The following is a 22,475-nucleotide window of genomic DNA, read 5'->3' as shown; positions in this document are numbered from 1 at the left end:
GCCGGAACAACCTCCGTGTGTCCATCCTGGACTCTGCTTTCGTAATGGAAACATTGCCCCTTTGTCTGTCAAAAGCCAAGTCTTCTACATGCCCGTGTGAAGCTTCCAGAACTTCAGTTTGCAATCACCAAATTCCCTTCCCCGCTTCATCAAATGTTCCCCTGTACTGGATCACTCCGTCCGCATAAAAAAAGGTTCCAGTATTGACGTCATTTTTCGACAGAAAGGGAAGACTCTGCGACGCGTGCCACCTTGGCTCCCCTTCCTAGTGTGCCATGAAGCGGAAATCTACCACCCCTCTCCACTGCCCCACCCCACAGTTTGCCCTTGACCCTTTTCACTTGGGTTTCCATCCCTCCACTCTTCCCAGACTGCTGTCGTCTAGCTCATGACGGATCTCCACAGTGACGAATTCAGCGGCCTCGTCTCTGTCCTGGTCATCCGTGACTTCAGCAGCATTTCACAGAGTAGACCACTCTTTCCTCTTTGAAATACTTTACTTTTCTCTGGCTTCCCGGCTGTGGCCAAGGGCATGTGACCAAGGCTATCCTGGACCTGCTAGAGAATTCCAGCCATTAGCTGAATATCCCCAGGTGACTGAATAGCCCTTCGTTCTCCTCCTACCTCATGGCCGTGCCCTCCACCGCTTTGCTGGCTCTGTCTTTTAGAGGTAATGCAAGAAAATATAAGAGAAATTGTCACTTAAGATGAGCATAGTCTCATCTAGGCTTTTTTGGATGTGGACAGTCTCAATCACTCAACAAGGTGACCTACCACAGGCCAGAGACTGCTCTAGGCGGGGGCAGTAAGGGATGAGCAAAACAGTCCCACACGACGCAGCCTTGCACTTGAATCTCAACTCCAGACCTAGATACTGTCTACTTACCACCTCCACTTGGCTCTAACTGCAAAGTGCTCCCTTCATTTTCCACCCTTCCAGTCCTGTCCCCGGTAGCTTCAGGATGCCCCCATCCTAGGGTGTTAGCCTGACTAGAGTTCCTGAATCCACACTCTCTCCCTCTGTCCCCAGCCCCATCAGACCACTCACACGGCAACCGGATTGATCTTTGTATCACACAAATCTCAGCATGTCACTTTCCTGCACAGAAACCTAGGATAGCGTCCTATCGATTTTAGGAGAAAATCCCATTCATAATCTGGCTCCTGACTGCCTCTTAGCTCGACTGCTTGCTTGCTCTGCTACATGTAGCCACCTGGCTTCTCTGTTCCTCAAACCCTATTCTCTTTGCCATCTGAGTATTTTCATATATTCTCTTATACTCCCAAACACACAATACAGCAGCTCTGACTATGGTACTTAATGTACGTAACGTTTAGGTTTTAGCTTAAATGTCACTTCCTCACTTTGCACGTAATTCCTTCAGATAAAATCCCATCTTTCATGACCCGTATCACAATTTGTGGCTGTCTGTTTAATGTCGAGGTCCCTCACTTGCCGAGGCCCCTCGAGGGCCCAAGCGATGTTTGTTTTGTTCAGCACTGCGGGTACTGAATGAATCGAACCTAACAGACAAAGCACTCTTGCTTGCAACACTCAGGCTGTTTCTACCTTGAAGAGGAACTTTTTATGATGGTATTTCTGGCTCCAAAGTTCACGGTAAATGTACTTCCTCACCTTTATCTTCTTTTCTAGTGGGGACTGGGAACCCCCTGCAATCCGAGGGTCCTGAGTGTTTTGGGCCCAGGCCAATCTGGAAGATTAAAAAGAGAGATCACACTAGGATTTGGAGAAAGGCTTCAGGAACCACGGCCCAGGTGTGCACTGAGGTAGGGAGGATTTGGGACTTGCTTTCACACGTAGCAAGAGGCGTTTCTTGGTGCCGATAGGCAGGATTCTGGCTAACTTCTGTCTTTCCTTGAAGCAAGGAAGGAGTGCTCTCTGATAGAAGTATGAACAGAGATCCATACGGAGTTTGAGGTTCAGACTAACAAATACCTTTAACACTGAAGAGGGGAGGCTCAGTTGTGATTTCACATTCCACAAACCACTGTTGGTATAATTGTTGGTAGAACAAAGAACTTAGCTTTGATCAGAAAATAAGTTTTCAAAGCTGTAAGTCCCTTTTCAGTTATGCATAAAATTATAAATAGTATAATTTAGAAGCTATCGTTAATTCCCAGCAGCAGCTAACTATAACATGTTTCAGGATTCTTGTCAAAGGCTTTTATTTTAGATAGATAATAAAACAATTTGATGGCAAGAAAGTTGGTTTTTTAATTTAATGCAGAAAAATACAGGCGAGACAGGGCACCTTAAGTGTCGGTTGAGCGTCCAACTCTTGATTTCGGCTCAGGTCATGATCTCCCAGTTCGTGGGTTCAAGCCCTGCATCGGGTTCTGCACTGACAGTGCGGGACCTGCTTGGGGTTTCTCTCTCTCTTCCCCTCTCTCTGCCCTTCCCCTGTTCGCTCTCTTTCTCTCTCTCAAAAATAAATAAACATTTAAAAAAATTGAAAAAAAAAAAAAGAAGAATACAGCTGAGAAATCTGCACAGTCACATTGAGGTATTCTGGAGAACTTTTTTTTTTTTATGTTTATTTTTGAGAAAGAGAGAGAGAGAGAGACAGCGTGTGAGCAGGGGAGGTGCAGAGAGAGACACAGAATCCAAAGCAGGCTACGGGCTCTGACCTGTCAGCACAGAGCCCCATGGGGGCTTGAGCTCAGAAACTGCGAGATTGTGACCCGAGCCAAAGACCGACGCTTAACCGACTGAGCCACCCAGGCGCCTGAGAACTCTTGTTTCTTAACCTGCTTAGTGAATAGGTTGTCTTTAGCAACCTGGGTTGTGAATATTCTGTTTCTCTGACTTCTCTTTGTAGCAGAAGAGAAGGATTTTATAACATTGACCGGTAAAAAACCAAACTAATTACTGTGTAAGTAAAGCTAATTTCTTAAACAGACTCCCTATTTCTGCTTTCGTGTTTTTCTTTCCTAAGAGGTTCTTATGCATTATTTCCAAAGCAGCATATACTGGGCTCACTGTATACCGGGTGATGTGCTGGGACCTTAAATGGGTCCTTTCACTTTGCCTCCCAAACAGTATGTGTGGGAGGCACTCATCACGTCTCACTGCAAAGACCTCTGAGGCCGAGAGAGGTCCAGTGACTTGTCACAGGTCCCGGGTCGGTTTCAGAGGCAGGAAGCATGCCTGCACGACTCCAGAGTGCATCATTTCCGTTCCTGCGCCACTCTCGTTCCTAGATCAACGAACACTCTCCTGGCGTTTGCTCAGAGTGGAGGGAATACCTCCTGTTCTTCCGCACTCAGATCCAACCATTCTGAGTCTGTCACCAGAGGAGGGCGTGAGGGTGGGGTCTGCACTGACACTTGGTCCTCCCTTAGGTTCCGCGGGGACCCTCCCCACCCGGCGCCTGTGGTCACCCCTCCAGAAGCCTTGTGCCGTTTATCTGCCGTGTCCTTTGTTTTCACCAGAGCCCGATCTATCGCCAGCTTTAGGAACAACATGCTTGCCCTTCACTCCCTTCTCTGGTCCCCAATCTCTTATTCTCTAGTCTGCAAAGTACTATTTTCCAGCTCTTTCGGACCCTCAGCCCCTTATTGTTGATCCTTCAGGATGCCGGGGGTGGATTTCTAGGGCAACCAGAGGCAGTCACAAGCTTTTGTATGTGTCATCACCATCCTAGATTGAGGCTACTGTGAAGTGGTAGGTGGGGACACTGTCCGGCTGGCAGGGAATGAACTTCTGCGCGAGCTGGGCTGAATGGCCACAAAGCGGAAGGGGCTGGGTTTCAGAGACACAGGCAGCCTTGCCGCTGGAGGAAGCCCCTTCCAAGGCAACGGGAGCGTCTTTGTCATTTTTGTTTGGCTGGTGTTTTGCGGGGGTGGTGAATATTCTGTATCCCCCAGGGAGGCGGAGGGCCTCGGGGCAGATCCTGCATGCACACTTGTAGCTGGCAGAGGCTGGACTGTGCGGGTGGCCTGGTCATATGGTCTCACCATCCCTTAGCAGGTATGTCACTTGGCTAAACGTTGCTGCTGCTGTGGAGGTTTTGCGTTCTCGTACTTTTTTTTTTTTTTTTAAGTGAGAGAGAGGACGCACACACGGGGGGTTAGGGGTAGAGGGAGAGAGAGACAGAATCTTAAGCAGGCTCCATGCCCAGCACGGATCCCAATGGGAGGCTTGATCCCACGACCCTGGGATCACGACCTGAGCCAAAATCAAGAGTCAGACGCTCAACCAACATTGAGCCAGACGGTGAACCAACACTCAACCGACTGAGCCACCCGTGCGCCCCAAGCTCTAATACTCTTTCATCTACTTGTAATCACATATTATTTGTGTTTATAACTGGTCATTCTTAAAGACTAGCAGGAAATACACAAATGTTAAAATAAAAACTAATGAAATGATTCTGCATATTCACTTCAAGATGCTTTTCACCATATATTTAAGCTGCAGATGGCCAAATAAAGTCCTCATTTTTTATGCTTTTACAATTGAGATGTCTCTACTTCTCAAAACGTGAAAGGAGAAAATATAGTGATTAACTACAACCTGGCTTCTGACTTAGTAAGAATAAAATCTATCCCTCCCCCAATGTGCTGTTTATAGAGATGTGCTTGAAACCGCAGCCCCGAACTCATTCAGAAATGAAACGGTTATGGGGCGCCTGGGTGGCTCAGTCGGATATGCTTCTGCCTTTGGCTCAGGTCATGATCTCATGTTTGTGAGTTCGAGCCCCGTGTCTGACAGCTCAGAGCCTGGATCCTGCTTCAGATTCTGTGTCTCCCTCTCTCTTCTGCCCCACCTCTGCTTGTGCTCTGTTTCTGTCTTTCTCTCTCTCTCAAAAATAAATAAACATTAAAAAAAATTTTTTAAAAAGAAATGAAACACTTAGGAAAGTAAATGAGGGTATATTATGCTTTAAAAAATAAAAGAATTTCAAACAGCAAGTCATGACTGTGATTTCTCTCTTCATGCCAAAACCCTGAACTCAATTTCAATCTGCATTTTAATATTCACCAGATACCATCTTAACACCGATAAAGTGTCATGTCTCTTGGATGTCAAACTCATGTGATATTAATTCAGCCAAAATTTGTATATGCCTGTGCCCTGACAGCTTTGCGTATTCCACAAGTTCCCCGTATTCACGATGAGCCAGGCTGTGTGTGAAGTGCTAAACGCTAATACCTTATTTACCCTCCTGTGGAAACAATATAGCCTCTTTTCTGAGAAAGAAAAATATGCAATCCCCAATATCAGCCTCTTGTTAACTACGGTATCAGCTTAATTAAAACTTCTATAAAGACAACCATGTGGACCTAAAAGTACTCTTCATTTAAGTATTATGTTGTGAATTGTTTCTCTTTCCTGATAAGATAAATGGGATGAAGACGACCAACCAGGGAGCTAAAGAACCTTTTTGAAACAGCAGATTGGTTTGGAACAAACCGTCAGCACCACTACACTTGGCCCTGACATAAACAAAAGGTAGCCTGAGTTGTGTCTTTCTCTGAGAAATACCAAAACAAAAGGACGTTTTGCTAAGAAGTATTTTATCATATACCTAAATTTTAATCCTTTGTCAAAAATCGTGAACTGTGTTTGAACAGTTATGAGAAGTCCTCGCTGGGGAAGGAGACGGTAGTGGTTCCTGACCTGAAATTACTGTTAACCACTTCTCATGACACTGACCTTGAAACAAATTTCAGAGTGTCATCACAGACTAACTTCGAGCATCAGAAACCGCACCCCGCCCGCTGACTCTATTTTGCAGGAGTTTGAAAACAGACTCAAATAAAAAATAAAAGTGTCCCTTCTAGTACCTAAACATAACACTGATACTCCAACCACCCTATTCTGTAACGTTATTATTATTCTGCCCATTTTCTATACGAGGAAACGTGGCTAAGAGAGTTAACGTGATGTGTTTGAGGCCACACGGTTGCCCAGAGGGGGACTGAAACTTGAACATGGATGTCTACAAGCAAACTTGTGGTCTTAGCACACGCCATGCCACCTGACCTTGGAAAATGGAAGGAGTGGAAACACAGCCCTCACCTTTGTGGAGCTCAGAACCCAATGAGGGAGGCAAGAAATGTACATAGGTGCACGTGTATGGTGTAGCAATACAAACGGGATGCATTGGTGTGGAGCAAAAACAGAGCAGGAGGCATTCATGTGAGGTGGGGCTGAATACAGGGGACCTGGAGGGGAGCATGTTCTGAGTAGAGTGGCAGAAACGTGGGGGATACTCCTGAGACCAACCAAGCAAGAGTGACTGTCAGTGGTTGTTAGAGGAAGTTGCACAGGCAGGATACCACACGTGGGTAGCAGCTAGAGCCAGAATATGGTGTAGAGGAATTACGCTGACTTCCCAAAACAAATAGACAACTATGAAATGTGGTTAATAGGAAAATGATTAAAAAGATGTGGCACCAGAGAAAAGATCCCCAAACCATAGGGCCTAGAAGCAGACAAGTCGAGAATTGGGTTGGGCCAGTAGAGAGGTTAAGAACTTGGTTCTAGACCAGCATTGTTCTACAAAAATAGAATGTGAGTCACAACTTTTCTAGGAGCTATGTTAAAAAATAAAAATAAAAAGAGGGGCGCCTGGGTGGCTCAGTTGGTTAAGCATCTGACTTTGGCTCAGGTCATGATCTCACGGTTTGTGAATTCAAGCCCCACATAGAGCTCTCTGCTGTCGGCACAGAGCCTGCTTCAGATCCTCTGTCCGACCCCCCCCCCCGCCCCTCCCCTGCTTGTTCTCTCTCTCTCTCTCAAAATAAACTTTAAAAAATTTTTTTAAAAATAAAAAAAGTAAAAAGAAGCAAGGGAGATTAATTTTAGTGATATCCAAAATATTATCCACGAGATCCAAAATATTATCATCTCAACATGTCAATTAAAAATTTTTTACACTGCTGTTCTGTTTTTCATTAATAAACATTTTTTAAGAGCACCTATAGGTTTACGGAGATATTGATTAAAAATTACTGTCTTCAAGTTGCCCCCGTTATTTATATTTTGTATTAGTGTGGTACACTTGGAACAACTGATGAACCAATATTGCCTCATTATTATTGGTAAAGTCCATAGCTTATACTGAGTTTCACTCTTTGTGTTCTGCATTCCATGGATTTTAACAAATGTATAATGACAGGTGTCATCATCACTGCATCATACAGAATTGGGTCATTGCCCTAAAAATCCCATATGTTCCTAGCTATTTGCCCCCCCCCACCTTGCACCCTAAACTCCAGCAAGCACTGATCTTTGTACTGTCTCATGGTGTTCCCATTTCCAGAATGCTGTAGAGTTGGCATCATACAGTATGGCTTTTTCATGCTGAAAAGGCTTTTTCAGTTTGGCTTATTTCACTTAGCAATATACTTTAAATGTTCCACCATGTCTTTTCATGGCTCAGTAGTTCATTTCTTCTTATTGCTAAACAATAGTCCATCATTGGTTCATCCATTCACCTAATCAAGGACATCTTGCTGGCTTCAGGTTTTGACTATTATGAATAAAGCTACTATAAACATTTATGTGCAGGTTTTTGTGTGGATATAAGCTCTCAACTCATTTAGTTATATACCAGTGATTACTGGATCATATGGTAAGAGTATGTTTAGTTTTATAAGAAACTGCCAAAGCATTGGGGTGCCTGGGTGGCTCAGTTGGTTGGGTGACCGACTTCAGCTCAGGTCATGATCTTGCCGTTTGTGAGTTCGAGCCCCACGTCGGGCTCTGGTGCCGACAGCTCAGAGCCTGGAGCCTACTTCAGATTCTGTGTCTCCCCCTCTCTCTACCCCTCTCCTGCTCACGCTCTGTGTCTCTCGGTCTCTCAATAATAAATAAACGTTAAAAAAAATTAAAAAAAAAAGAAACTGCCAAAGCATCTTCCAAAGTAGCTGTACATTCTGTGTCCCCACCAGCAATGAATGAGAGTTCCTGTTGCCCCACATCCTTGCTATTATTTAGTGTTGTCAGTGTTATGAATTTTAGCCATTCTAGGTGTGAATGCTATCTTGTTATTATTTTAATTTGCAATTTGCTGACAACGTATGATGCTGAGAGTCTTGTGAGCTTATTTGCCATCTGTTTATCTTTGGGAGGTATCTGTTCAGATCTTTTGCCCATTTTTTATTTGGTTGTTTGTTTTCTTGCTGAGAACTTTAAAATGTGTGTGTGTGTGTGTGTGTGTGTGTGTGTGTGTGTGTGTTTTAAATACCAGTCTTTTGGCAGAGACTATGATTTTCTCCCAGTCCATGGCTTGTCTTTTCATTCTTTTACCAGTGTCTTTTGCTGAGTACAAGTTTTTAATTTTAATCAAGTGCAACTTAATTTTTTTCATGGGCGATGTTTTAGGGTCCTATCTAAAAAGTCATCATTAAAACCAAGGTTGCCTTGATTTTCTCCTATGTTATTTTCTAGGGGTTTTTAGTTTCATGTTTTACATTTAGGCTTATGATCCATTTTGTTAATTTTTGTTGAAAGCATAAGGTCTGTGTCTAGATTATTTATTTTTGCATGTGGATGCCCAGTTCCAGCACCATTTGTTGAAAAGACTATCATTTCTTCATTGAGTTGCCTTTGCTCCTTTGTCAAAGATCAGTTAACGGTATTTGTGTGTGGGTCTATTTCTGGGCTGTCTACTCTGATTTATTTGTGTGTTCTTTCACCAATATCACACTGTCTTGATTACTGTAGCTTTATAATAAATCTTAAGTCTGGTAGAGTCAGCTCTCTGATTTTGTTTTCTCCTTTAACATTATTTGGGTTATTCTGAGTGTTTTGCCTCTCCATATGAATTTTGGAGCCAGATGGTTGATATCCTCAAAATAACTTCCTGGGACTTTCGTTGAGATTACATTGAACCTAAAGATCGAGTTGGGAAGAAACGACATCTTAACAATATTCATTTTCCTGTCAATGAACATGGATCATCTCTCTGTTTACTTAGATCTTCTATTTGTTCTGACGTTTTGTAATTTTCCTCTTATAGATCTTACACATATTTTGTTAGATTTATACCTTTTTTTGTGGTGCTAATATAAATGGTGTTGTATATTTATTTTTTATTTTATTTTAAAGAGAGAGAGAGCATGAGACAGCATGTGAGCTGCTGAGAGGGGCAGAGGGAGAGAGACAGAGAATCTCAACTAGGCTTCACACTCAGCATGAAGCCCAACCCAAGGCTCAATCTCATGATCCTGGAATTGTGACCTGAGCTGAAATCAAGAGTCGGATGATCAAATGACCGAGTGACCCAGGCACTCCTTTTTAAAATTAATTAATCACTCAATTTATTTATTTTATGGTGTTGTGTTTTTAATTTCAAATTCCAATTATTCCTTTCTGGTATGTAGAAAAGAGATTGGTTCTTGTATATTAATCCTGAATCCTGCAACCTTACTATAATTGGTTATTAGTTCCAGGGGATTTTTATTGTTGTTGATTCGTTGCATTTTTCCATTTGGCCAATCATGTCATCTGTACACAAAGGCAGTTTTATTCCTTTCTTCCCAATCTGTACCTTTTATTCCTTTCTTTGTTTATTGCATTAGCTAGGACTTCCAGCATGATGTTGAAGAGCTGTAGTGAGTGGGGATATCCTTACCTTATTCCTGATCTTACTGAGAAACCATCTAGTTTTTCACCATTGAATATGAGTTGTATGGGTTTTTTTTGTAGATGTTCTTCCTCAAGTTGAAGAAGTTTCTCTTTATTCCTAGTGCCGAGAATTTTTATCATGAATAAATGTTGAGTTTTGTCAGATACTTTTTCTGCATCTATTGATATGATATGATTTTGTTTCTTTAACATGTTAATGACATGGATTACATTGTTTTTGAAAGGTATAAGAGTGTATGATTCTCTATATAGTTGAATTTGATTTACTAACATTTTGTTGAGGATTTTCACATGTATGTTCATTAGAGATATGGTCTGTAGTTTTCTTGTAATGTCCTTGTCTCATTTTGGTATTAAGATAATGCTGGCCTCATAGAATGAATTAATAAATGCTGGCCTCATAAAATGAATTGCTTCTATTTTCTGGAAGAGACTATGGAGAGGTGGTATAATTTCTTCCTTCAATGTTTCGTAGAATTCACCAATGAACCCAACCCAACCCTGGGGTTTTCTGTTTTCAAAGGTTTTTAATTATTATTCCATTACTTTTGCTATAGGCCTAATCAGATTATCTATTTATTTTTGTGTGAGATTTGGTAGATTGCACCTTTCAAAGAATTGATGCATTTCCTTTAGGTTATCATATGTATGGACATAGAGTTGTTCATAATATTCCTTTGTTAATACTTTTAATGTCCATGGGATAAGTAGTGATGGTCCTTCTTTCATTTCTGATATTGGTAATTTGTATTCTCATTTTGTCTGTCTTACTAGAGGTGTGTCAATTTTACCGACCTTTTAAAAGAACTAGTTTTTGGTTTTGTTGGAATTTCTCTATTGATTTCTTGTATTTTCATTTACTTTTGCTCTTTATTTTTCTGCTTATTTTGGATTTGTCTCTTCTTTTTCTAGTTTCCTGAGATAGCTTAGATTTTTTTCTAGTATATGTATCCAATGTTATAAATCTCCTCTAAGCACTGCTGCTCTCACAAACCTAGTAAGTTGTACAGTTGATTCTTGAATACACACTCACCCACTTATTTGTGGATTTTGAGAAATATGTACTATAAATGTATTTTCTCTTCTTTATGACTTTCTTAATAACATCTTTCTCTAGCTTACTTCATTTGTAAGAATATAGTAAATAATACATATAACACAAAAAATACATGCTCATCAGCTGCTTAGGCTACTGATAAGGCTTCTGGTCAAGAGTAGGCTATTAGTAGCTATGTTTTTGGGAAGTCAAAATTTATACGTGGATTGTTGACTATGTGGGGTTTGGCACCCCCCTAACCCCAGCATTGTTCAAGGGTCATTTGTATTTTCATTTGGTTCAAAATATTTCTAAATTTCTTTTCAAACTTCTTCTTTGACCCAAGTGTTGTTTAGAAGTGTGTTGTTTAATCTTTGAATATTTTGGAATTCGCCAACTACTTTTCTGTTGTTGATTTCTACCTTAATTCCACTTTGGTCTGAAAGCATACTTTGTATGATTTCTATTCTTTGAAATTTGTGGCACAGCAGGTAGTCTATTTCGGTGACTGTTCCTTGCGAGCTTGAGTGTGTATTCTGCTGCTGTTGGATTAAGTATTCTATAGATGTCAGTTAGATCCAGTTGATTGATGGAGTTGTTGAGTTCAATCATGTCCTTATTGATTTTCTGCTTGTTGGATCTGTCAGTTACTGATATAGGGTGCTGAAGTCTCTATCATAGTGGATTCATCTAGTTCTCGCAATTCTGTTTTTACTTCACATAGTTTGCCCCTCTGTGCTAATTGTATACATGTTAAAAATTGTCTTCTTGGAGAATTGCCCAGTTTATCATTATGTAATGGTCCTCTTTATCCCTGACTTTCCTTGCTCTGAAATTTACTTTGCTGAAATTAATGTAGCTACTCCAGTTTTTGACTAGTGTTAACAATAGTATATCTTTATTCATCCCTTTACTTTTAATCTATCTTTGCTTTCACATTTAAAGTGTTTTTTTCGGTAGATAACATATAGTTGGGTCTTATTTTTTTTATCCAGTCTGACAGTCTGTCTTTTAATTGGTGTATTTAGACCATTGACATTTAAAGTAATTGTTGATACAACTGGATTAATATCTACTATATTTGTTATTGTTTTCTATTCATTGCTCTTGTTCTTGGTTTCTTTCGTCTTTCTTTCTTTCTTTCTTTTTCTTTTTCTTTCTTTCTTTCTTTCTTTTCTTTTTCTTTCTGTCCTCCAGTCTTTTCCTGCCTTCTCTGGTTTAAATTATGCATTTCATGATTCTGTTTTACTCCTCTCTCAGCATAGCACCTTTTTTTTCTTTTCTAAGTGGTTGTCCTTGAGTTTGCATTATACACTTACAACTAATCCAACTTCTCTTTCAAAGAATACTACACCACTTCACAGGCAGTGCAAGTACCTTATACGAGTATTTCCAATTCCTCCCTCCCATCCATTATAACATTGCTGTCACTCACTCAACTTACCCATAAACTTGTAAAATTACCCTATACAAGTTGCTATTATTATTTTGAACTGCCTATTATCTGTTAGAGCAATTAAATAAAAAAAAATTTTTAATGTTCATTTATTTTTGAGAGAGTGACAGAATGCAAGAAGGGGAGGGGCAGAGAGAGAGGGAGACACAGGATCAGAAGCAGGCTCCAGGCTCTGAGCTATCAGCACAGAGCCTGACGCGGGCCTTGAACCCACAAACCGTGAGATTATGACCTATGCCGAAGTCAGATGCTCAACCAACAGAGCCACCCAGCGGCCCACAAGCAATTAAATTTTTAAAAATGAAACATTTGATTTTATCTCCATTTATTCCTTCTCCAAATGCTTTTCCTTTTTTTATGTGGATTGGTTTCTGAATTATTTTCCTTAAGAATCTTCTTTAACATCCTTTGCCAATCAGGTTTACTGGTGATAGACACCCTCCATTTTTGTTTGAGGAGCCTTTACAGGAATACTTCATTTTATTACACTTCACCTTACTGTGTTTTGCAGATACTGTGTTTTACCAATGGAAGATTTGTGGCAATCCTGCATCGTGCAAATTTGTTGGCAATACTTTTCCAATGATATTTTCTCACTTCATGTCTGTGTGTCACATTTTGGTAAATCTTGTGGTGTTTCAAATTTTTCATTAGGATACTTATTATGGTGGTCCATGATCAGTGATTACGACTGGCTGAGAGCTCAGATGACAGTTAGCATTTTTAGTAATAAAGTATTTTAAATTAGTGTACTTTTTTAAGACATGATGCCATTGCACATTAACTTTTATGTGCCAAAACATCCATTTGGCTTGCTTTATCACGGTACTTGCTTTACTGCAGTGGTCTGGAACTGAACCACAGCATCTCCAAGGTATGCCTGTACTTCTATTTCACTTTTGCAGAATAATTTCACTGGGCACAGAACTGTAGGTTGGTGTTTTTTTCCCCCCAACACTTTAAGTATTTCACTTCCCTCTCTTATTACATGCTTTCTAAAGAAAAGTCTGATGTAAATCTTATTTTGCTCTTCTATTAGTAAGGGTTTTCTTTCCTCTGGCTTTTTCAAGAGTTTTGTTTGTCTTTGACTTTCTGCATTAAAAAAAATTTTTTTTAGTGTTTATTTATTTTTGAGAGTGAGAGAGAGACAGAGTGTGGGTGGGGGAGGGGCAGAGAGAGAGGGAGACACAGAATCCAAAGCAGGCTCCAGGCTTCAAGCTGTCAGCACGGAGCCCAATAGGGGGCTTGAACTCACAAACTGCGAGATCATGACCTGAGCCGAAGTCAGACGCTTAACTGACTGAGCCACTCAGGTGCCCCTTCTTTTTTCAAGTTTATTTTTGAGAGAGAGAGTCTAGCACAAGCGGGGGAAGGGCAGAGAGAGAGGGAGACAGAATCCGAAGCAGGCTCCAGGCTCAGCTGTCCGTATACAGCCTGATGCGGGGCTTGAACTCCTGAACGGTGAGATCATGACCTGAGTCAAAGTCAGATGCTTAACGTACTGAGCCACCCAGGTGCCCCTCCCCCAACCCTATTCTAAACACAGTTTCTTTTATTAATTTTCACACTACCAAATTGGAAAGTACATTGGAGAGTACATGTCTGTCCAGTGGAGGGAAATGTCCAATCAGGCCTCTTGACAGTGAGTGGCCCACAGAGCAAAGCATCTTCTAGGTGGCTACCATGCCAGCACCTGAGACCCCTGGTGTTCCTAGCCACCTCCTCCTAGAGTGCCCCTCTTCTCTGCCTCCGGTTATCTGTATTTTACTCTTTTTCCCCTGACTTTACTTAGGCCCCATCAACTCACGTTTTTCAGAAGAAAGAGGAATGCGTTCCACAATTCAAGAAACATGAATTGGGCCTAGCCCATGCAGCTTCCTTGACATCATCAGGGCCTCCCTCTTCCACTCTGCAGGCTCACTTAGTGACACAAAAAACTTGGTGACATAAAAAAAACATTAATGGGCTCACAGCTAGTGTTGCCAGCATTTCATTCCGTTAAACAAGAAAATTAAAAGACAACTACCTATTGCTTGCAATTTCATACGTAAGGGAACATTCCAATAATGTCTTCTTCCCATGTCTCCCCACAAAAAGGGGGAGCTGGGGGCACCTGGGTGGCTCAGTTGGTTAAGCATCCAACTCTTGATTTAAGCTCAGGTCATGATCTCATGATTCATGAGATCAAGCCCCTTGTTGGGCTCTGCGTTGTCATCATGGAGCCTGCTTGGGATTCTCTCTCCCCCTCTCTCTCTCTGCTCCTCTCTCACTCATTGGTGCTCTTTCTCTCTCTCAAAATAAATAAACATTAAAAAAAGGGGGGGGACTGAAGCTGAAAGTTATTTTTCTCACTTGGGCCTGGAAGATGAAAACTCATTTTCTTTCAGCAAAATAAAGACATCTAGCAACCACTGCCCTAGAGTCTTTGTTGATCTCTTTTTCACAATTTTATTTTTATCACCTTCCTCCCTCTGTTGCAGGTCATCGAAAAGACATCAAAAACCCAGAATTGCTTCAGGTTCTGTGTCTCCCTCTCTCTTGGCCCCTCCCTTGATTGCGATCTCTCTCACTCTCAAAGATAAACATTAAAATAAAGTGAAATTATGAAGCTTGGAGAAACAGGTAAACTTTGAAGGTCAGTTTCCACGTTCTTGAACCCAACGTCTACTGTGCTGGATACACACTTGCTTAAGGTGAAGATGTTTCTTGGTAGCCCAGTGACCTTACTACATTACTAAGCATCACTTGTGCCTACACAATGGGAAAAAACCTAAGGGATAGTGGTGTAGCATACAGGAGGTTCTTAGGGCCCCTCTGGGTTTCTCCAGTTCCTCCAACTCCTTAAACTTGAAGGTCCCTTGCTACCTATCAGTATCCATTAAGACAGACCTCATTCATTTCGTCTATTACGGCAGATTTGGCTCTATTCACGGGCCTTTCCCAGCCGGGTTCTCATTTTGAAGTAAAGTCCTGTGGACAAAACAGAGAGCAGAATGCCATGCTCAGACAGAGAGTAGGAAGCCAGGAGGCTTCCTGCTTTTCTTATAGCCCTCTACCAATTGACTTCTGTCCCTTTGTCCCCACCTCATCCCAAGCAGGGAATGCCAGCCTCGAGCTACAATGCCAATGTCCTAGGTATATGTGACAACTCATTTAATCCTTCCAGTAACTTCACGACATAGGAAATGAAGGCCAGGGTAAATAACCTCTCAAGATCATACAACTAGTAACAGACATAAGAGTGTATACGTGGAGGGCAGGGACAGACCAAAGGAAGTGGTAGGCCATTCCAGGTTGGTAGGTGGCAGTTTTAATAAGTAAAGGGAACTTACATATGAGGCTTGCTTGGGCAGCAGCAGGAAGAATGGATCCACACACCCACCTACCATATCTAAAAAGTTTGTACAGAGAGGCCTTAATTGGGTTCAGCCGAGTATCCTGTGCAGGTGTTCTCATCATTATCTCAAGGCTATAACCTCGAAGCAGCCCCTGGAAGTGTGAAAGCCAAGTGGGAACCAAGGAGGAGAACAGGTGAGGCACCTCCAATCACCTGGGTCCAGCTCACAGGTCAAGAACCGGGAGATCACGACCTGAATGGAAGTCGGACGCTTAAGCCCTACTGATACACCCAGGCGCCCCACGATTTCACTTTTCAAAACGCTACAAAAAGATAATCAGCTTTATTGTTGACTAGGAAAACTGTACAGACAGGCTTAAATTATCTGTGCACATAAATATTAAGGAAAATTAGCTTGTTGGAGGTACTCATTTTTATACCTTGCCCCAGACTCTTAAAATAGGGGTTGCAAATTGGAAGTCCACGGGCTGAATTCAATCTACATAAATGTTTTGGTTGCCCTGCACAGTTAAAAACTTTTAAAATAATATCTAAAAAAAAAATCTAGATTTGTCAGTTTCTCTTTAAAAGTTATAGGCAATGGGCTGATAGCAGCACAAGGCACATACGGGCTCTGGCAGATGTTTGCTTTAAAAACATTAAGTGTCTTCAATTCACCCACGACAGCTATTCACAGAACACCTGCGAGTATACTTATTCTATTTTGGCACTTAAGTGAGTACGTGCTGGTTTGGAAGCTGGAGTTGGCTACCCACATGGTGGTCAGGGAGGCCCGAGACGGTAACTTTTAAACTGAGACCTGCAGGAAATGACTGAGTCACAACCTCCGGCCCTCAGTTTCCCCATCTGTAAAACGGAGCTGAAGATGCGCGGTTGTAGGAATGCTTGGCGAGGAATTATGCAAAGATCCGGCCCTAAGTCGGGGCTCGAGGGGCACGACTACCACTTTCGCTAACATCTCCGGAGGCCTCGGCCCCAACACGGACCGGGACCCCGAGGAGGAGCTAGGGGCGCGGGTCGGGGCGCTGGGACGCAACCGCCAGACCCCGTCCTCCACTCCTCCCCGCCGCGGGCCCCCGCGCTCCGCCGAGGTCGGCCCCGGGGCGCCGAGAGGCGTGGCCGGCCTCGACGGACCCTGGAGGCGGCCATGGCCTCGGTGGTGGAGTACAAGGGGCTCAAGGCCGGCTACCACTGCGGCTACTGCGACTCCGAGGAGGGCAAGGTGTCCTGCGGTGAGTGTCCCCACGGACGGGGCCGGCGTGGCCGCCTGGCGTCCAACCCCCGCACCGCCCGCCGCGCCCCGCGCCAGTCCCCGGCCCGGGAGCGCACAGGCCCGGCGCCCCAATTCCCGCGTCCCTCTCCCACTCGTTTCTTCCCCGACTGGTTCCCTTCGCGCTCCTCTCTCCTCCTCACCCTCACCGAAGATGGCGGTCCAGGTCGGAGAAGGAACGGAAATAGCGGACGGCTGCCCTCGGTCAAGATGGCGCGGGCGGCGTCAGCGTGCGGGGTTCCTGGGGAACCTGGCCTGCGGGCGCCCGAGCAGCTTCGCGCGCGCCTCGGGGACTCCCGAGCGGCGCGCTGCATTGTGGGGTGGCGGCGGCGGGGCTGGGCCGAGCGGCGTCGCGCTTGGAGGGCCGGGGCCATGGCTTCCTGGGCAGCTCTTTCGCCCAGCATCGTGGAGTATTTCGAGGGCGAGGACTCCTACCGCTGCGGCTATTGCAAGAATGAGTCGGGCAGTCGCTCCAATGGTGAGCGGGCCGGCGGGTGGGGGAGGGCGTCGCGGCCTCGGGTTTCCGCGGCCGGCCGGCGGCCTCGGGGGTGGGGGGTCTCGGCGCTCTCGGCCCCCAGGGACGCGCGGCGGCGGGAGCCCCCGGCCAGATCCTGTCTCGAGGAGGGTGTTGCGGAACGCTGCTCGCCGGGGAGGGCCGTAGCTGTCACAATTAAAAACGAATCTCCGCTCTGATTCATCAGGGAAGCATCTGGGTGCTTAGCCTTCACACAGGTGGTCGGAAGTGCGGGATGATGATGGTCTCGCCGCAGCCCAAAGTGTGGCAACAGGTGCTCGTCATCCACCAGTAGGACAGGGTTAAATATGTGACAGCAAGCAAGCCATGCCGGGGAGCATTGCCGAGTGGTCAGTCCCGCCGGGGCGGGCCTCTGAGTGCTGATGCTGCTGTGGGATCATCCCCGGTTTTAAGTGCAGAATGCGGCGTGTCGGGTGGGCTGTTTGTGTACAGGGAGATGTGTGTGCATACGTGGGCGGGGGCATCTCGATAAAATGCGTCTGGAGACGCCGGTGACGGACCGTAGACGCTGCTGGCAAGGGAGCCTGTTCGTGTTAATGCGTTTGAAAATTTTACCGGGTGCTTGTTCATATGCCTTATCGTTCCTCCACCCACCCCCAGAACAACAAAGCCAGCTCACAGTTTTGTTTTGTTGTTTCTTTTTCCCCCATCATGGTTCAGGTTTCTTCCGGAAGATTTGTTTGTAAACAAAAACAGTATGTTTATATTACCTGCTGTGTCGTGCATTGGCAAGCATAGAATCTTTTATTTTAAGAAATAGTGCATCATGGTGGGAAATGGGATAGCTATGAAGATACACGTTTAGGTAGTTTCCGTTAAAAATATGTATAAATGTCCTACAGCAGGGCAATGATGTGGACGATTATGGTGTGTCCGTTTACTCATTAGTTGAAATGGTTCATTAGATGTTTGTGGGTAAGAGGAAGTAGAATGTAATATAATGCAATCATTTGGAGTGATGGTTATGAAGAGCTAAGCAGAAAAATGTTTAGAACGTAGGGTTAGACGGAGAAAAACAGGATGCAAATGACATGTGTGACAGGATCTCTGGGAGGATGAAAACCCAGGGGGAAACACACCAAATGGTGGCAGTGATTGCTTTCGGGTATTAGAGATTTCCTCCTCATCTTTTTCAGAATTTGGTATTCTGACTATAGTATGTGTGTAATAAGCACTTTAGATTGTGTGTTTAAAATTAACATATTCATAGATTCTTCATTATTTTCCCAGTGACTTTAATAAGAGGAAGTTGATTAATATAGATGTCCTTTGTTTAAAGTTCTGTGGAAGAAATCAGTTTTCAGCCTTTTCACCTAAAGAGACAACTGTAAATTTCCATCGTATTTATTTTAGTTCTGATGATAATCTTTACTATAGGGCATAGCACCTATTAAGTAGGTTTTATTATTCCTATTTTTATAGATGATGAAATTGAGGCTCATAAAGTAATTCAGTGTTAATGAGCACCTGCAAGGCTTCTGGACATTTCTGTTTCTTAATACAACCTGTGCTATCAAGCGTACCTCTGTCTTTGCATACTTCTTTTTAAAATATTTTTTTAATATTTATTTATTTTTGAGAGCGACAGAGACAGAGTGCAAGCAGGGGAGGAATGGTGGGGGGGGGCAACACAGATTCTGAAGCAGGCTCCAGGCTGTCAGCACAGAGCCCGATGTGGGGCTCAAACCCACGAATCGTGAGATCGTGACCTGAGCCAAAGTCGGACGTTCAACCAACTGAGCCACCCAGGCACCCCTGTCTTTACATACTTCTGATGCAGTTTGCTGTTTACGAGAGAAACATTTATTTTTCTATTAACATTAATTCAGATATACCTTTTAATGTTTTTTCATGGTTGCATCATGAATTATTCCATCATACTGATAATGTCCTCTGTAATCACTTTTTTGTTCCTGGGCATTTCGATTGCTTTCAGTTTTTATACTTAAAAGGAATACTGCTGTATACTTTTGTTCTATTTTCAACGTCCAAGACTATGCTAAAAACATAACAATGAGAATTAAATGCATAAGAAAACATTTGCTTTCCAATTCTTCGGAGGGGACCAGCTTATTAAATTATCGGGGATATTATTATGGTTAAAGGTGTTGTGTAATCTGATCTCAGGGAGGACCTTAAATTTACGGTGTCAAAGAGACTATAGAGTAATTCGGAATTAAATGTAATCACTTTGATTTGTTTGATTTTTAAGATTAAGGTAAATAATTTTTTTTTCATTTGTTGTGTATTATGTCACATGGTGTGAAGTATGTGCAAACTTTCATTTTTCCAGTGTGAGCTAGATTTTTTTTTTTGCTTCAATATTCACATTTAGAAAACGCTTTGAATTAAAAAAAAAAAGTTCAACCTGCTATGATTAACTTGGTACATGGCACTTACTTTTTCAGGCATGTGGGCACACTCCATGACGGTACAGGATTATCAGGATCTCATAGACCGAGGATGGCGGAGGTAAAGGTCCTTCATACAAAAATGCTTCTCTTATTACTCCGGTTCTTCTTATAACTAGAAAATGTTGTTCGCCTGTGAAATGTTTTCCTGTTGTTGGAAAAAGATTTAAGACTTTTTTTTTTTAAATGTTTATTCGTTTTTGAGAGAGAGAGGGAAAGACAGAGTGTGAGTGGGGGAGGGGCAGAGAGCGAGGGAGACACAGAATCCAAAGCGGGCCCTGGGCTCTGAGCTGTCAGCACAGGGCCCGATGTGGGGCTCCAACTCACGAGCCGTGAGATCATGACCCGAGCCGAAGTCAGACACTTAACCGACTGAGCCACCCAGGTGCCCCAAGACGTTTTTAAATTATATTTCTTTTTTTTTTTTTTTTTTTTAATTTTTTTTTTTAACGTTTTATTTATTTTTGAGACCGAGAGAGAGAGAGAGCATGAACGGGGGAGGGGCAGAGAGAGAGGGAGACACAGAATCGGAAGTAGGCTCCAGGCTCTGAGCCATCAGCCCAGAGCCCGACGCGGGGCTCGAACCCACGGACCGCGAGATCGTGACCTGAGCTGAAGTCGGCCGCTTAACCGACTGAGCCACCCAGGCGCCCCTAAATTATATTTCTTTATGTAGTGATTCCGCTGTCTCTTCTTTTAAAGGCATTTATTAGGAGCACCTGGGTAGCTCAGTCCGTTAAGCATCCGACTCTTGATTTTGGCTCAGGTCATGATCTTACAGTTGTGGGATTGAGTCCTGTGTCGGGCTTTGCACAGTCAGCGAGGAGCCTCCTTGGAATTCTCTCTCTCCCTCTTTCTGCCCCTCCCCCTGGTGCACGTGCTCTCTTTCTCTCCAAAATAAACAAACATTAAACAAAGATGTTCATTAGGAGAACTTCAAGCCTACATAAATGTAGAGTATGTTCTAATGAACTTGATGTAGCTATCAGCAGGCTTTGGCAGTCGTTAAGGTTTGTTTTGCCAGTCTTGTTTCGTCAAATCTCCTTGCTCCCTGTGGTGGTGTGAATGTTTGTGTGTCATCCCTCACAAGCCCCAAGTACATCTTTTCAATCCTAACCCCCGATATGATGGTATTGGGAAGTGGGCCTTTGGGAGGTGATTAGGTCAGAGGGTGGGACCCTCACGAATGGGATTTGTGCCCTTGTAAAAGAGACCCCAGAGAGTTCCCTTTCTTGCCCCTTCTGCCATGTGAGGTTACAACAAATATATGAACCGGGAAGCTTGTCTTCATCAGACATTAAATATGCCAACACCCTTGATCTTGGACTTCCCAACCTCCAGAACTATGAGGAATACGTTGTTGTGTTTATAAGCAACTCCCTCCGTGGTATATTGTTATAGCAGCTTGACCCAGCTAAGATGCTCCCTCCTCCTCCACAAAATAATTTAAAGCAATTTAGGTATCCTGTCAATACACCTATAATAGACACGTTTCTAAGAGAGGATTCTTGTTTCCTTTTTAATGTATTTATAATACCGTTACCATACTTTACAAAATTAATAATTCCTTGATGTCATCTGTTACTTAGTTTTGCTTAGGTTTCTACTAGTCTCAAAAATGCCCCTTTTTAATAGTTGGTTTATTTGAATCAGGATTCCATTAAGGTTTACACATTGCCTTTGATGGCTAAGATTTTTTGGTAATTATTTTTATATAGATAATTTTAGAGTATATAAAGTTTTTTTATGTAAATATAAGCAGTGGTAAGGGCCTTGTGCCAATACTACCCAAAAGATACGGGATTGAGTGCAACAGATGAAACTTCATAGCTTTCTTTAAACTTCATCATGAGACCCAAAAAGAAGATCTGGGTCAGATGTTGAAGGATTTTGTATGCCATGATGAAGAACTTTTCTTTTTTTTTAAGGTGGAAGGGGAGCCATTGAAAGCTTTTATGTCAGAAGTGTGACGGAATTTGTGCTTTGGAAATGACCATTCAGATCGTAGAGAGGTGTTTGAGGGGGTGGTTCTGAAGGCAGAAAGACCGGTTCTAAAGATCACCGTGCGGTCCAGATAGGAAATCGTCCTCTCACAACGATGCCGTCATCATCAGTGGCTATAGGTTAGAAGACAGGTGAAAGGGGATGGAAACAAGGTACGGTTTAGAAGTAGAAAGCTTACTGACGGGATATAGAGGTGCCTTAAAGGGAGGAATTTGAGATGACTCCCAGGCTTCTGGGTCAGGAACCGAACTCGTGTGTTTGCTTGGATGGCTGTAACAAAGTACCACTGACTGGGTGTCTTAAACAACAGGAATCTGTATTCTCACAGTACTGGAGGCTGAAATTTCCAAAACCCAGGTGTCTTCAGCTTTCTTTCTTTTCTGGAGACCCTTCCTTGGCTTGTACGTTGCCGCCTTCTTGCTGTGGCCTCATGGGGTCCTTTCTCTTTGCATGTATGTCCCTGGTACCTGGTGTCTCTTTGTATGCCCAGTTTCTTTTTCTGATATGCACACCATTCAGATTGGATTAGGGCTTATGTTAACTGTCATTTTAACTTAATCACCTCTTTAAAGGCCTTCTCTCCAAATATAGTCCCATTCTGAGGTAGTGGGGGTAGGGCTTCAAAATATGAATTTTGAGGGGACAGAATTCAGTCCATAATGTCATGGCTCTGCCATTAACCAAGATCCAGAAGGCCTTGAAAGGATTGGGTTGATTTTGGGCTTCGTGGCCCTAGTGCACATGGAACCCTCAAGTGTGGATATCCTAGGCTATGACACGTCA

The 22,475-nt window shown here is 43.2% G+C and overlaps 1 protein-coding gene and 1 long non-coding RNA gene across 10 annotated transcripts in view; one reads left to right on the top strand and one right to left on the bottom strand.

The window, feature by feature from the left end:
* Positions 1–568: 568 nt before the first annotated feature.
* Positions 569–15,598, bottom strand: LOC122231938. Of its 4 annotated transcripts, none has more exons than XR_006209239.1 (5): positions 15,447–15,598; positions 15,004–15,084; positions 13,922–14,051; positions 1,571–1,712; positions 569–661 (listed from the first exon to the last, which is right to left on the bottom strand). It is a non-coding gene; the product is annotated as an uncharacterized LOC122231938 (long non-coding RNA). The 4 variants fall into 4 exon arrangements; XR_006209241.1 differs by having other exon boundaries at positions 576–661; positions 1,637–1,712; XR_006209238.1 differs by lacking the exon at positions 569–661 and having other exon boundaries at positions 925–1,712.
* Positions 15,599–16,361: 763 nt separating this feature from the next.
* The window catches only part of ATE1 (arginyltransferase 1), a 153,908-nt gene continuing 147,794 nt past the window's right edge, over positions 16,362–22,475 (top strand). For 2 of the 6 annotated variants that reach the window (XM_042960798.1, XM_042960796.1), the window contains exons 1-2: positions 16,362–16,704; positions 19,686–19,749. In XM_042960798.1, coding sequence (XP_042816732.1) covers positions 16,620–16,704; positions 19,686–19,749 — 149 coding nt within the window. In that variant the 5' untranslated portion in view covers positions 16,362–16,619. Of the gene's footprint in view, positions 16,705–16,755; positions 17,221–19,685; positions 19,750–22,475 lie in introns of those variants that run through there. The other 4 variants (XM_042960795.1, XM_042960793.1, XM_042960797.1 and 1 more) reach the window with 3 other exon arrangements.

This window comes from Panthera tigris, chromosome D2, assembly GCF_018350195.1.
Source record: "Panthera tigris isolate Pti1 chromosome D2, P.tigris_Pti1_mat1.1, whole genome shotgun sequence".
Classification (NCBI taxonomy): domain Eukaryota; kingdom Metazoa; phylum Chordata; class Mammalia; order Carnivora; family Felidae; genus Panthera; species Panthera tigris.
The sequence above is the reverse complement of the archived record's forward strand: the minus strand, read 5'-3'. Positions and strand labels throughout refer to the sequence as shown.